This window comes from Aptenodytes patagonicus, chromosome 12 (assembly GCF_965638725.1).
Source record: "Aptenodytes patagonicus chromosome 12, bAptPat1.pri.cur, whole genome shotgun sequence".
Lineage (NCBI taxonomy): Eukaryota > Metazoa > Chordata > Aves > Sphenisciformes > Spheniscidae > Aptenodytes > Aptenodytes patagonicus.
The window spans coordinates 10,529,576-10,543,062 of NC_134960.1; the positions used below are offsets into that span (position 1 = coordinate 10,529,576).

At 51.7% G+C, this 13,487-nt stretch overlaps 1 protein-coding gene across 3 annotated transcripts in view; it reads right to left on the minus strand.

Moving 5' to 3' along the window:
- The window catches only part of UIMC1 (ubiquitin interaction motif containing 1), a 39,252-nt gene continuing 25,765 nt past the window's right edge, over positions 1–13,487 (minus strand). For 2 of the 3 annotated variants that reach the window (XM_076350361.1, XM_076350360.1), the window contains exons 9-13: positions 10,082–10,250; positions 4,455–4,533; positions 2,801–2,921; positions 949–1,012; positions 1–493 (exon numbers count right to left, since the gene is read on the minus strand). In XM_076350361.1, coding sequence (XP_076206476.1) covers positions 240–493; positions 949–1,012; positions 2,801–2,921; positions 4,455–4,533; positions 10,082–10,250 — 687 coding nt within the window. In that variant the 3' untranslated portion in view covers positions 1–239. The remainder of the gene's footprint in view (positions 494–948; positions 1,013–2,800; positions 2,922–4,454; positions 4,534–10,081; positions 10,251–13,487) is intronic. The other variant, XM_076350362.1, reaches the window with a different exon arrangement.

Consider the following 13,487-nt stretch of genomic DNA (forward strand, 5'->3'; position numbering starts at 1 on the left):
TGCAGTTTCATAAAAACATACATAAATATATTTCCATTTCTTTAACAGAGAGCAAAGCTGCACAGGCACCTATAAAACACACAGTCACTTCTCCACCTGGCGCTCCCTGCACAGGTCGTACAAAACATATAAAAGGGGGATGGGAGAACAAGGCTACAGGTGAAGCAGGGGTAGGGTGCCGTGCAGACCCTCGCCAGGGCGTGGGGCGCCGTTGGGGGGGGCCCACCGCACCGCTGGCCTCAGAACTTGCGTTTTCTCCGCCGGCAGCCTTTGGTCTGCTGCTGGCTGCCCAAGCGAAGAGCCGCGTGCGGCTCCAAGTCCACCACGCAGTCCGTGGCTTCCGAGGAGACGCCAGGTTTCGCAGGGGAGACGTCAAAAGGAAGCTGCCGAAGGGAGTTGGGGCTGTCCGCCGCCGGCTCCCTGGCTCTGGCTGAGAGTGCAGGAGGGGACTGTTGGTCTCCTAGTCCAGCGAGGGGGGTCCCCGCATCAGCACCTGCAACAAGAGCGCACGTCAGCCCTGCCTGGCCACCCTCTGGTGCGAGCCATGGGCAAGGGGAGGAGGGTGCTGCTGAGAGCATTTCTCCCTACTCATCTCCTCCTGTCCTTGGACCCATGGGGGGAAGCGCCGGTGTGCAGGCAGGGAGGGCAGCACCCTGCCACCCACCCCCCCAAGAAGCCGGACATGTCTTGGTGCAATGGCTCAGAGCATGCTCCTACCCCTGCAAGGGCTCTGGGTGCTGGCAGAGGTCCAGCGGGCACAGGCAGGGATGTGTGCAGCCAGCTGGGGGATGACAACCGCCAGCTAAGCCCACAGCCTAAGCTCTGCTCAGGAAGAACAGACACCTTCAAGGGGCATTTGCTGTCCCAGCACAGCCCAGGACCACAACAGGAGAGCTAGGAAAGGGCAGCCCTGACCCAGCCAGGCAGGCACAGAAAGCAGCTTCCCACCTGCAGACTTGCTCTCCGAGAGCTCCAGCATCCTGAGGAGTCCCCTCTCCTGCCTTCCAATGTCCTGCCAAGGAGAGGAGAACCACCGTCACAGCGCTGCCATGAGGCACCCCCATAGCCAGGGTGGCCCCATGTTCGCCCAGCCCATGGGGTCAGGCTGGGCACAAGTGGCAGTGCTGCATTTCCAGGGCCTCCAGCTGAGCACGGCCAGCCACCAACGAGATGGGCACTGCTCCGTGCCAGCCTGACCGGTGCCCGAGCAGAGGCAGCTGAGAGCAGTTGATAAAGCAGAGCCCAGTAAGAAGGGAGGCCAGGGTGCGGGAAGCCATCCCCAAGCCCAGCCACTGAGTACGGGCCTGCAACAGAGAAATCTGGGCACCAGGGGCTCTGCCACGGCTCGGGCACATCCCCCAGCACTGCGCCTCCGAGGGCAGGCCCTGTCCTGCTCTGTCCGAGGGCACAGAGCCTTGGTGCTGGAGGGAAGGGCCTTCCTCCAGGGCACAGCCAGATGAAGAATGCACATCTCGTGTCCCCTCTCAGCCCCCGGGAAGATGCAGCCACGCTGGTCACGCAGGCTAAGGGAAGACCACTTGGCCTGGCTGCTTTGAGCCTTGCTGGCCCAACAAAGTCCCCTCTCCTGACTGCTGCCCTGCCCCAAGAACTGTTCTAGAAGGCACTAGCATCCCGGCTGCAGGGTTAGAGCTGCAAAGCACCCCAAAATGGGCCGTGACAGGAACCCGCAAGCCCAACAGTGCCACTAGGAAACTTTCCAACAGACCAGCCCATGCCCAGGCATGGCCTGCTCCCCCCGGTGAGCTGCTACCTCAGCACAAGGCAGGGCCAGAGGAAACACAGAGCCCTGCCGCGCCGTACCAAAGGGCTGCCTGGCTCCAGCACCTTTCCCCCCTGCCCTGTGCCCGTGTCTGCATGCAGGACCCCGCACGCCCACCAGCTGTGGGGCGCAGGGACAGAGTCAAACAGCCCCCACGGAGCCGGTCACATGCAGGAGCAGCCACGCCCTGCAGTACTCTGAACCACACAGCACTTGGCTGTATCCCAGCCAAAATCAACCAGAAATCTCATCATTTGCATCTGAATCCCCAAAGGGCTGAGGCCTGTGATGGATTAAAGGGATTATACAAAACTAAGACATCATGTTGCATCTTCATGCTGAGAATCACATTTCTGAGCGCAGGCAAAGCTTTGCCCGCAGGAACCAGCAGGAAGGCCCAGAAGGACCCTCTCTGCGCTCTCCTGGGACCACCACGGGCAGGAAAAAGCACGGTGGGGGCCAACACCTGGCAAGTGACTGCGAGCCAGCTGCTACCCACGCTCCTGCCTCCCACCTCCCCTAGCAAGGCACATCCCTCACACCCGGCACACCTCTACCACAGTCGCTCCCCCACGTTTCTCCCGGGATGCTGTAGTTTGCTCCCAGCACCGAGCGGTTCTCCCTGCTCCAGCTCTAAAGCCTTCCCCATGGGAAAGGGCTTGTGGATAGAGTCAGATACGCTTGTCACCCTGACACTGCCCTCCACTCCATCTATATTCAGCCGAGGAAGCCTGCAGGACTGAGGCGTGCTGTCTGGCAGCGGGACAGCCCTGGCTGCCGGCCTGCTGGAGAGGTTACTGGCAGCTCCGCTGGATTAGCTCACCCCTGGGACCGGTCCATGCTCTCGCAGAGCATCGTGGGAAGGAGGGCAACGAGTTCTCTGGCCACGGCAGCCCACAGGGACAGGCAATCCTACACCAGGTCAGCTCACCCCGTCAACCAGGGAAACTGCTCCTGCTGCCAACCCAGCCCCAAACCCAGTGCAAAGCAAAGGAGACGGTCTGCAGGGTCGCCCCTCACCTTGGTGCTTCGCAGCCTCCTGGTTCCCTGAGCTTGCCTAGCAGCCTGAAGGCAGCTGTCCACGTGCCTCTGATACTGCAGCAGTGGCACCAGTGACTTACAGAGGTAGCACTTCTCACACCTGCCAGGCAGCAAAGGACAGAGCACTGCATTAGGATTCGCCCTGCACCGGGCTCCCAGCCACCAGTGGTGACTTTCCTCCTCCAGGCCACGCCACAGAGAAGGCATGTCACCAGATCAGGTCTCGCTCAGTGGGGTCAGGCCGGCACCAGTCGCAAAGACTGAGTGATTATCAGTTTTCCCTGCCTGCTCCTCTGTATCCTGCTGCTGCAGCAGCGGGACGGTAATCAAATCTGCTCATCTAACTATCTCAAACACCGCTGATTTCTCCCCAGACATAAAGCACCCTGTCAAAATCCACAGAAATGAAGTGTGAGGGCTTTGCAAAGGGGAGTTAAATTCTGCCTGAAAAGCAAACGAAGTGTGTTAAATCAGAGAGACATTTTACCAGGGCTGGATGAACTTGTCTGACTAGTAAATCAAGTCTTTCTCTGCACTGTCTCCATTTTACATCATGCCATCTTGGGAGAGGAATGCAGAGCACGCGCTCCTGCTGGGGGGCTGGCACAGCATGTTCCTCAAACCCCCTCATTTGTGTAGAAGATGCCCAGGCTCACGCAGGACAACTGAGTGTGCTTGGGAAGAAAATTATCCTGGGTGAAAGGAGATGAAGGTCAGGCATGTATTTTACACAGCTACACTTGCTTCCACACCAGCTCCCGGCGGGGACCGAACCGTGCAGAAGAGGGCACTGGTTCTTCAAGAGGGGAGCATCCACCCGGAGAGCTATTCAGGAATGGACCATCTCCAAGGAGAGATGAGCCCCCAGGGACCAGCCCCAGCAGCATTGTGTTCAGTTTGATAAGCAGTACTCTCCTAGTAAAACTCACCCCAGGCTCTAAAATGTGTATGGAGAGCCCCCATCGAGAAAAACTCTGCAGTACTTTTCCCGTATTTTCTTTCCAGTCAGTGCTGATTACCCAGATAATGTGTCTAAACAGAAGCTGTCCTCTCTATAATTAGCCTAATTCCATTAGTGATGTTGCCATCCACTGTTTGTAACAGCAAAATTGCTTCCATAGCAGGGATTTTACTGTCAGATCCTCTCTTATGATGCTTTGTGTGGGTGGCAGGAGGAGGGGCTGCATGGGAAGAGATTAAACAAAGCCACTGCTATTCTGAAAGTCTAATTTAATTAAGAATATCACTAAAGGTGCCATATTGACAGCCTCCCTGTCCTAGCCTCTTCTTTTCCCAGGGTTACCAAGCTCAAATCTCCCATTAGAAACTGGCTGAGTTAGCACCATTTTAGCTACAGTTCCCCCCACAGCGGCCAGAGACCACACATCCCTGACCCACCATGGATTGGGCTGAAAGGAAATTAGTGCAAAAATAGTCTGAGAACAGCAAATTACTCTTGCTTCAGTATAAATATAGCCAGCACTGCAACAAGAGGCACTGAGAGAAGGCAATTTCTTAGGGAAACATTGCTGTAAGGCCAACAGCCAGCATTTATACAGGAATAAAGACATCCACAGGCAAGCTAGAACTGAAGCACAGAAACAATCTGGGAGGAGCAAGCATACCTACTTACTTGTCAATGTCTAAGGATGTTGGGCCGCTTTCACCACTGGCAGCTTTACTTCTTGCCTCTCTCTGACGCCGGGTGAGCACTGGAGGAAAAACAAAGGGTTACCTGCCATCCACCCCAAAAGCATCCCTACATCATGTCCAAATGCAATACGTTTCAACCTCTTCCACTCAAGGCTGCAGCAGAAGTGATGGTAGAGGCAAAGAAATACTGGACTGGATCGGGCAGGGTCTTCTTTCCTGCAGAAGAGGTAGCTGGCCAATTCTCCTTTTTTTCTGGGGGGATACTGAAGAAGTTACCTTCCCTGGACTCAGAAGCCAGCTAGCCATTTCACACTGTAACTTGTCTTCTGCCAGAAACAGCTGGATCAACAGTATGCAGTTTACAGTAATTTTAAAGCTGAGGCACAGCAGCGCAACAGCCTGGGAGAAGAGTTACACAGCTGCTCCAGCAGCACAGCACCGCTCCCTGCCAAACTAAGCACCCGTGTCTACTGCAGGGGAGGGAGCGTGGTAACTGTGAGCTCGAGGGGAAGGAGAGCTGAGGTGGGCGCTGTGCAGAGGCACCAGCCCTTCTGCAGATGTGGTAAGAAAAGCGAGCCCTGCTGGGGAAGGATACAGCTCACGCTGGAAAGGGAAGGTTACAACAATTAGCCTACACTCACTGCTTTTTCCACTGCCCATGTGAACAGGGGGTGATCTGTACTGTTGTCCACGTACAGCTCTGTGGGGCCTCTGGATGAAGATCTCTGCCAGGGCTAAGCATCAGTGGTGCTGCTCTCCAGTGGCAGCAGGGAAGGGCCAGCTCCAACACACGCGGGTAGCTAGCGAGATCCCGGCTGACCAGCACGCTGATGACGGGTCCAACAGTTTCTGTTCCTTCAGCAAGCCCCAGCAGCCTTTCCAAATCTGCTCTCCAGGCATCTGCAGGGAGCATGTCAGAGTGTTGTTGCTTTCAGTCAAATTCCTCTCAGCGTATTCCTATTGACATGCCACCAGCGAAGATCCTCGGGGAACATATCCGATAGCTTAGCTTGCTTCACCAGGGACGTTCAAGACTCCAGCTCCAGAACAGATGTCACAGTAAGCTGGCTAAGGGGACAATGCAGGGAGCTGTTTTACAGCCCAGTAACATTGCTTCCCATACTCTCTTTAAGAGAAAGGCCTGAATCCAAGGTACAGGCATGACAAACCTGTTCTTGTTGGCACATCATCTGTGATAAAGAAAAGGACGCACAAAATTTTGTGCGGAACAAAGGGAATCCTTCAGAGTTTTAGCAAAACCCCATTTCCAGAGTGTTAGGCAACCCCAGTATCTATCCACAATGGTGATACAACACGGCCTTTTCCTTAGTAGCAATCACTGATCTGCAGCCATGACCAGCAAATGCACTGCGAGATGCTCAGGAGCTGTTGGGGCCGACAGGAGACATCCACACTGAAGAAATAAGCTCGAGCGTTTCCTAGGACATGGGTATTGTCTTGTAGGCGATGACTGATACCAACAGCTCATTTCTCACAGGCCCTGAAGCGGACGTCTCTCTTTAACTTAGCCTGGCCCAGATTTGAAGTGGCAGCCTGACGAGGAGGACTGATAACCACGGCCACCCCCCAGGCCATCCAGCCTCCCAACAATCCAACTAACACGTGCATTTGACAGCGTGGTGAAAGCTACTCTCCAAACCAGCGTGCACTCGTTAATATTCCTTTAACACCATCTTGGGAGCCTCATGCACCAGCTCAGGTGTTAACCAGTTCTATTTTCTTCCAAAAGCAGTGAACACATCTGGCATAATGGGACCATTAGAGATGTCTGGGACCAGCTCTGCAGCTGCCCAGGGGAAGACCCCCAGCTGTGCTGCTGGAAGCAGAGGCACAAAAGAGAGAACAGGCCCAGCTGGTGAGGTATGATCCCTGCCAAAACACACTGGCCGCCCACAGGAAGGGGTTCAGAACACGGGAAAACACTTGCCATGGGGAAAATCCCCACCACAGAACAGTGCTGACCCGCTGCACTGACAGGAGCCTTGTAACTCTCCCAGATGTGATCCTCTTCGCTGGGTCAGACACACTCTGCAGCCCGAGAACTACCTTTTCCCTGGCTCGGCATTTCTTCTGGGTGACAAGTCATCCTTGGCCTGCTTGGCTCCAGCTCACACCCTGGGGAAGAGGAGCAAACCCTCCACAGCACAGCCCCATTATCACCACACCCACCCAAGGCATCTCCTGGGGCTGCCAGGTCAGCTCAGCACATGGAGCTGTGAGGCCACAGTCACCAAGCTCCTTGCCTCGCTGCACGACCCACCTGCGGTTCGACCCACCAGCTTCCTCCCCATTGTCACTACCAGCCATACCACTTTTTGTGCAGGATCCTATTAGTGGCAGGCTCACCATCATCTTGTCCTTTCTCAGAAGCGATGAAGCTTTCCTCTGCACCCGTTCCATTACTCTTTCTGCTGGTATCAGTGCCACTTCTATTGATGTCAGGAGCTTTTTAACAGCACTAGTGCTGCTGCTGAAGACTGACAGCTGCATCGGGTTGCATTTGAGGCTTTGGGAGGAAGGGATATACCAAATCCTCATTTTCCTGGGCTCACTTGGGAACTGAGAGGTTGGGAGCATGTAGATGGAAGGCAAGAGGAATAGAGTATGTCCCAAAGCTTGAGACTATTTGCTGTACTCAGCAGCGGCCAAGACTCGCTTCCAGACTGAGACCAGCGGATTTCTGCGTTGGCAGCAGCAGTGGGCGATGGATGTGGTGACCCCAGCAGAGAGCCCCTCTCACACAAGCGAGCCCTTCAGCTGAGTGCATGAAGGAAGAGGGAGCTGGCACAGCACTTGTATGGCTCCACTCATTCACTCGGAATTAACAGCAGTCACTGAACTGGAAACCCAAGACCTGAACCTTTCCCAGCCTGGTACAGTATCTAACACAACAGCAGGCTCTTCTTTTTTATTTACTCAGACCACAGGAAAATGGAAATTAATGATCAGATTTTCATACTGCCCAGGTATGTGGTGGTCTGGGCATTCAGCCAGGGCAACCATGTACATACATAGGGGAAGCAACTGTAACTCATCTTGCCCAGCTAACTCATTTGAAAACCTGTCCTTAAATATCAGCCAGACTGAGCTGGCCTCCTGATGTATAACACTGAAAGACTTCGGTGCATGATTAGAAGAGGGAAGAAGAGAAGTAAAACCAGCAAGAACCCATCCTTTTGTAATTTTAAAACAAAAAACACTGACAGCTATAGTCTGCAGGACTGCATAATCTGCAATTCTAGAGACATCAGGAGTAAATCCAATTAACAAGTCCGAAGACAGACCAGGAACCCCTGACCCAGTGCACCAAAGGACAACTGAAGCCGTCTTTTCTTAATAGATCAGGACATGGCTTAGAGGGCAGAACTTTGATTTTCTCTCACACAACGCTGTTGCTGTGCTCTCGAGGAAGCCAGCAGCCAGCCAAGAGCACACAGTGCTGCAGCAGTACAGAACAGCTTCTGGACCCACACAGGAGTTGGTGTTTGCTTCAGAAGACAATTCTCCCACCTCTTTTTTCTCCCCATGCATTAGCTTTACCTATGGATTTTGTGCTAGTGATGGATGCCAAGGTAACAGCCCTGGAAACAGAGTCCTTTTGTACCCGCACAGCTGTGCCAGGCTACTGTCTGGCCTCTGCTCAGAGCTAAACATCATCCCTGCCTATTCAACCCAAACCCCACCGACCAGCCCATCAGCTGAGACCTCTCCGGGTGACCGCTGCCTTTGTACAGCCGCCGGGAAGTGGTGCCCCGCAAGCCAGAGCCCCAGCAGGCAGGCAGGATCCTGCCCTGCGTTACATGCTGCTCTAAGTCCAGGAAGCCCACGGTCCTGCAAAGAGTCTTGGTGCAAATAACACAGGTGTCACAGACTGTTACGGCTAATAAAGCCTGGTCTCTACAGGGAAAATACTAGAATAACCAGCAATAGAAAACCCAAATTACTGTGATATTGTCCCAAAACCATTGCTCCGCTTAGACCCATTATTGTAGACCAAAATCCCTTTTATTCCAGGCTAGTTTTCTTACGGGGGGATTGTTCTGAACAAGCCAGAACAGCAGAGTAGCAATTCCAAAATAACTACTCTTACAAACATCCCCAAGGAGACCAGTCTGGAAGCAGAGTGGAGAGGCCAGCCTTGAACTCTGTCCTGCTGAAAGCCAACACCAAAGGAAAGAACAAATTCCCTCGCACTGCCAAAGAATTCAAAGCCTTTTCCTGATCACAGTCAGGATTCCCCAGGATCAATGGATATACTCACAGTCCAGCCACATCAGGGACCCGATTACCACAGGGCCAAAGACATACCTGCTAAAAGGCATACTAAAAATTGTGCTCCATTTTGTAGCACAGATAAGACCTTTATCAGTGTTGAGGATGGGAGAGGAACTGTGATAATTTGTGATTTGCCTGAGCTGAACACTTTGCATTAGTAGCTGGTTTGTGCCTGCAGAGAGAACTCCCCACCAAAATTCAGCACCAAGCAGTAACAGGAGCCAGAGTAGCGGCTGATATCTTGACAGGACCCATGTCATATCCCCAAAGATTTAGTATAACAGGGACGTTGTATTTTAAAACTACATCGACTCTGCATTAAGATGACATGGTGAAACTTCCTCCTGCCAGAGGAATGCAGAAGTTGTGGTTCTTGTACTAGCTCCGATTTGCTCAAATTGCTTAAACATCATAGATTTAGGTTGCATTTAATAATCCAGTATGTAACTGAAAATTATATATTCACAACCTGAAAAGTTAATCTTATTAAAAGCTACTACTTTGATATTACCTGACATTGTGCTAACACAGACTTTACATTTCAAGCAGCAGCTAAAACATAACTTATTGAATATGTTGATAACGAACTGGTGTATTTGTTCACTTAAGCTCTACAAAGGTTGGCTATGGAAAAGTGATAGGGAGAAGACTGCAAAGAGGATTAATATGGGCATTCTGACCATGCTTCTATGCCTCACTCTTCACATGAAGGAGAAAAATCCAAGCTCCCAGATCGATAGCTATCATTTTGCAATTTTAGAGGAACAAGAAGGAAACTTTTCTGCAATCTCTTGCAGCTGAACAAGCCATTTTTGCACATACAAATGTCAAACTCATTGCAGAGCGCAGGCCATGCTTGGGGTGGTACAGAACATTATCCCTTCTCGAGAGCCCTGAAGGACGCTCACCTGTGTGGCTCAGGAGTCTGCCATTTTCTACCACTGGCAGATGCTCTGCAGGTCCTCACAAAACACACAATAGAGGTGGCTTATAAGTACTGCTTGAAGCATCCAGGGCTAGATCCTGGGGTAATATTCAGCTTATACACTTTCCAAGGGACTAATAATGTGATGAATTACAAACTCAGAGAGAAGATGTCTCTGTGCAGGAGGTGCTGGAAACATAGGAGCCTCTGATGCCACTCTCCTGGCTGGCTCGGAGATGGAACAAAGCAGAGTGAACAAACCTCCCTACATGCCACAGCATGCACCAAGTATCCCGAGAGGGACAAGACTGCAGCACCTGGCCGCAACTAACAGGAAAGGGGGACGAGCACAAAGAGCAAACACACAGAAGCAGTGCTTGGCAGACCTGGACTGTCCTCGCCAGCCTCCTCTCCCATGATGCCGTTGCAGTACATGGCATGCAGCTCGATCTCCGTAGCTGGAAAGCCTTGGTCACACAGCGGGCACGACACACGGTCAGCAGCTGTAGGACTGCACTCAGACACAGTCCTGCCAGCATCTTCATCTCCACCAGCCTAAGGAAGAAGAAAAAATTAGCCAGACAGTTAATTGTGCCATTTCTCTTTTTTTGCTAGGTGCAGAGCTCCGTGTTGTCTGGTAGCTACTCACCCTCCCATAGACCCAGTTTTTCTTGGAAAGTTTTATTCTCCCTTCACCACATACCAGTCAGAAATAACACCACTGGCTGAGTAAACTGTGCAGCACTAATAACTAATTCTTCTTCCAAAGGCAACATGTCCTGCTGAATCATGGTGAAACCTCCCTGCACAGCCATGTACACCATTTAAGGCAAACATCACCTGTACTATCGTGGAAAAATGGCAAAGCTGCCATTAATCAGGAAAGCTCAGAAGTGAAACTGATGGAAAATTCATGGGGCAAAGCAAGAGTTCACCACCTGACTTGTGCTCATCAGTTTCTGGACATGATCCACGCTACACAGGCAGCACTGTCTGGGAACACAGCTTCCCCCAGGATGAAAGGAGGCTGCTGTGGTCTTAGGGAGTCCAGAGAGATCACTGGGAAGCTCCTCCTCTCCAGAGGAGGTGGCTGGAGCAGTCATCAGAGGGGACACAGATCAAGGAGAGAGGCAATACCATTAAAAATCCATGTCACAAAATTACTAGCAGTGGCTTTTCACCAGGGCAAAATGTCACAGCCCGTGTTTGTTCTCCAGGTGCCATTACCACTTACCAATACTCCCTTTTTGCATTGGTTACACAGCTGCAAAGGTGCTCCACTACCCACCCGTGGAGATACAGCATTCTCCCTACACTATTGACGTTCCCAAGACACAGCAGACTGCTGCCATCTCACTCATAACTAGATGTCTGCCTAGTCAGGCCTGCTACAAGATTTCTCCACATTTAAGAAAGAACCTTCCCCCCACAATGATTAAAAAAAGTTATTTAAATATTAACCACGTAGAAGAAACCCATAGGAAAATAATACAGGAGAGTTTTCTGTTCTTAGGGCTAAGCAGTGACATGTAGACAGTATGCAGCAAAACTACTCTCTGCTTCCCTCCAACGGTATAATTTTAGGGAAGCAGTAATTGGGGTCAGCAAGATGCTCAGTGCCACTGGAGCACTTTGCCTATTACTTGGTTTATTACTTGCTTTTCCAAATGAGGGTCTGATCCTGATTTTTATGTCCTAAAGGGAAGGAGGGTGCTTTGTTGACTCAGAGGAGCTATGCAAAAAATTGCAGGACTGGGCCTTAAACTGAGAATCCAACTCACAAAACGCATTTCTCCCAGACACCGGCTGAAAGGCCACGGCACCGAGCCCCAGGAACACCTCTCATTTCCAGGGAGGCTCTCTGCCCTGGATTTCTGCAAAAGAGTTGCCACAAGAGTTCCTCCACCTGAACACAGGCTGTTGAAGTACATCACTTACAGCATTAGCACTCGTACCCTGCTCTCACATCTCAGTGTCACTACCTCTTGCAAAGTCCTCACCGTGGGGCGTCACACAGAAGAGTTGTAAAAAACAAGATGTGTCAAATATGAATGATCAGATCAAACCTGCATTATCCTAGTCAGACAACACACATGAAAAAATATGATGGGAAAAACAGCAGGCACTGCTCCTTCTAGCTGCCATTTTTAAAGCAATCTTAGGAGATCACCAATTCTGCCCACCCTGCCCACCTACATTCGGTGGTAAATTACTAATTTTAAATGGAAATGCAACATTCTGTAGCAAAAGACGCCATGGTCCCAAAACTGCTTGTACAAAACCTTGCTGTAACAGTCTGGAAAACCTAAACTGCAGAACCAATCACCGCTGTCAGAGGCAGAGGCTGTTGCCTCTCCTCTTTAGCAGAGGAAATTGCCTACAAGACATAGTACTTCCAGCCAACAGCCAGCCAAGAGCAACGCTAGAGGCTGAGCTCAACAACAAGACTCCTGTGTCCTGGCTCAGCATCTGCTAGGAAGAAGTCAGTCCCAGCGGTGTCTGTGCTCACTTCATGCTAACTGCTGATGCACAAGGTAGCTGTTTCTGTCGTCTTCCTGGAGGGCTGCAGGCTCTGGACCGGTACCTGCTGCCAGCGATAATGTTGTCAAACAATCCCCAGGAAGCCCCACAGCACCGCTCCCAAATGCTGTGCTGACCACCTTGTGCCGCCTAGGCGGAGGTGTGAGTCCCAGGGAACCCTCTGCAAAGCACGAGGGACAGGGCAGTGTCCTGGCCACAGCCAAATGGGTCATGAATGTGTTTTGGTGGCTGCGGCTACCCAGCTCGGCACAGGACCGCCGCCTCTCCCTGCTGCAGTCTCTAATTGACCGAGCAGTGCTTTGATATACCTGCAGAATGAAAGGCACATGAGAGCAGAAGCTGGTTTATTAAGAGGCCTGTGACAATGAGACACTGGAGCTGCAGACGCACTATACAAGCTGCAGACTCCCAAAATGAGCTTTCCACAAATGAATCCTCTTGTCAAGAGCTGCATGATTCTGTATTCATGTACCCTGCCAGAGGAGTACTTGGCAACCCCTTTGATATCGCTCTCTAAATTAATAGACAAAGGGAGTTTTATCAGAAGCAGGAACTGAAGTCAGATGTCAGTACAGCGACAGCTGCAAAGCAATTGCTGCGCAGGTGTGACAACACAGGGAAAGGAGCCGCACAACAGCACACATCTGCATCGGGAGGTAAGAGGATGGCCCTGCCACAGACTTACTATTGCTATTAACTATTACTGCACAGAAATTAAGATTCCCGGGCTCAGGTCACTCTCCTTGGACTGCAAACCACCACCAGCCCTCAACACTTCAATGTCATCTTTATCCCAGCCCAGTCTCTGGATGAACCTCTCCTCTTAGTCTCTTGGAGATGGTCTGTGGAGAACAAACACTGAAGTTCAGAGGCCTGTAATAGGGAAAAGCATGTCAGAACACGAGTGACTGAGGTTTACTAGGACTCCCCTCACAGCTCCTGGGGTCCCTCTGCATCGCTAACCATCACAGCACTATACCTCTGAGCATGGGCAAGCAACAGCACTGCCGTCCACACTGACGGCATCCTCCAGCACAGCAGTGCACATGGTATAAAAGAACAAGCTGGAATTGATAACAACTCTCCAGCTACAGGACTGAAAGGCTCCAGAACCAGCTGCACGCAGCCCCCAGCCAAAAGGGACTGGAGTTATGAAGCAGCGGAGAAAAGTGAAGAGAGAACCGATTGTGAGGATCCCAACAGCAGAAGCCCAAGCTCCCAGCTACCCAAGGGGAAACGCTAGCACAGCCC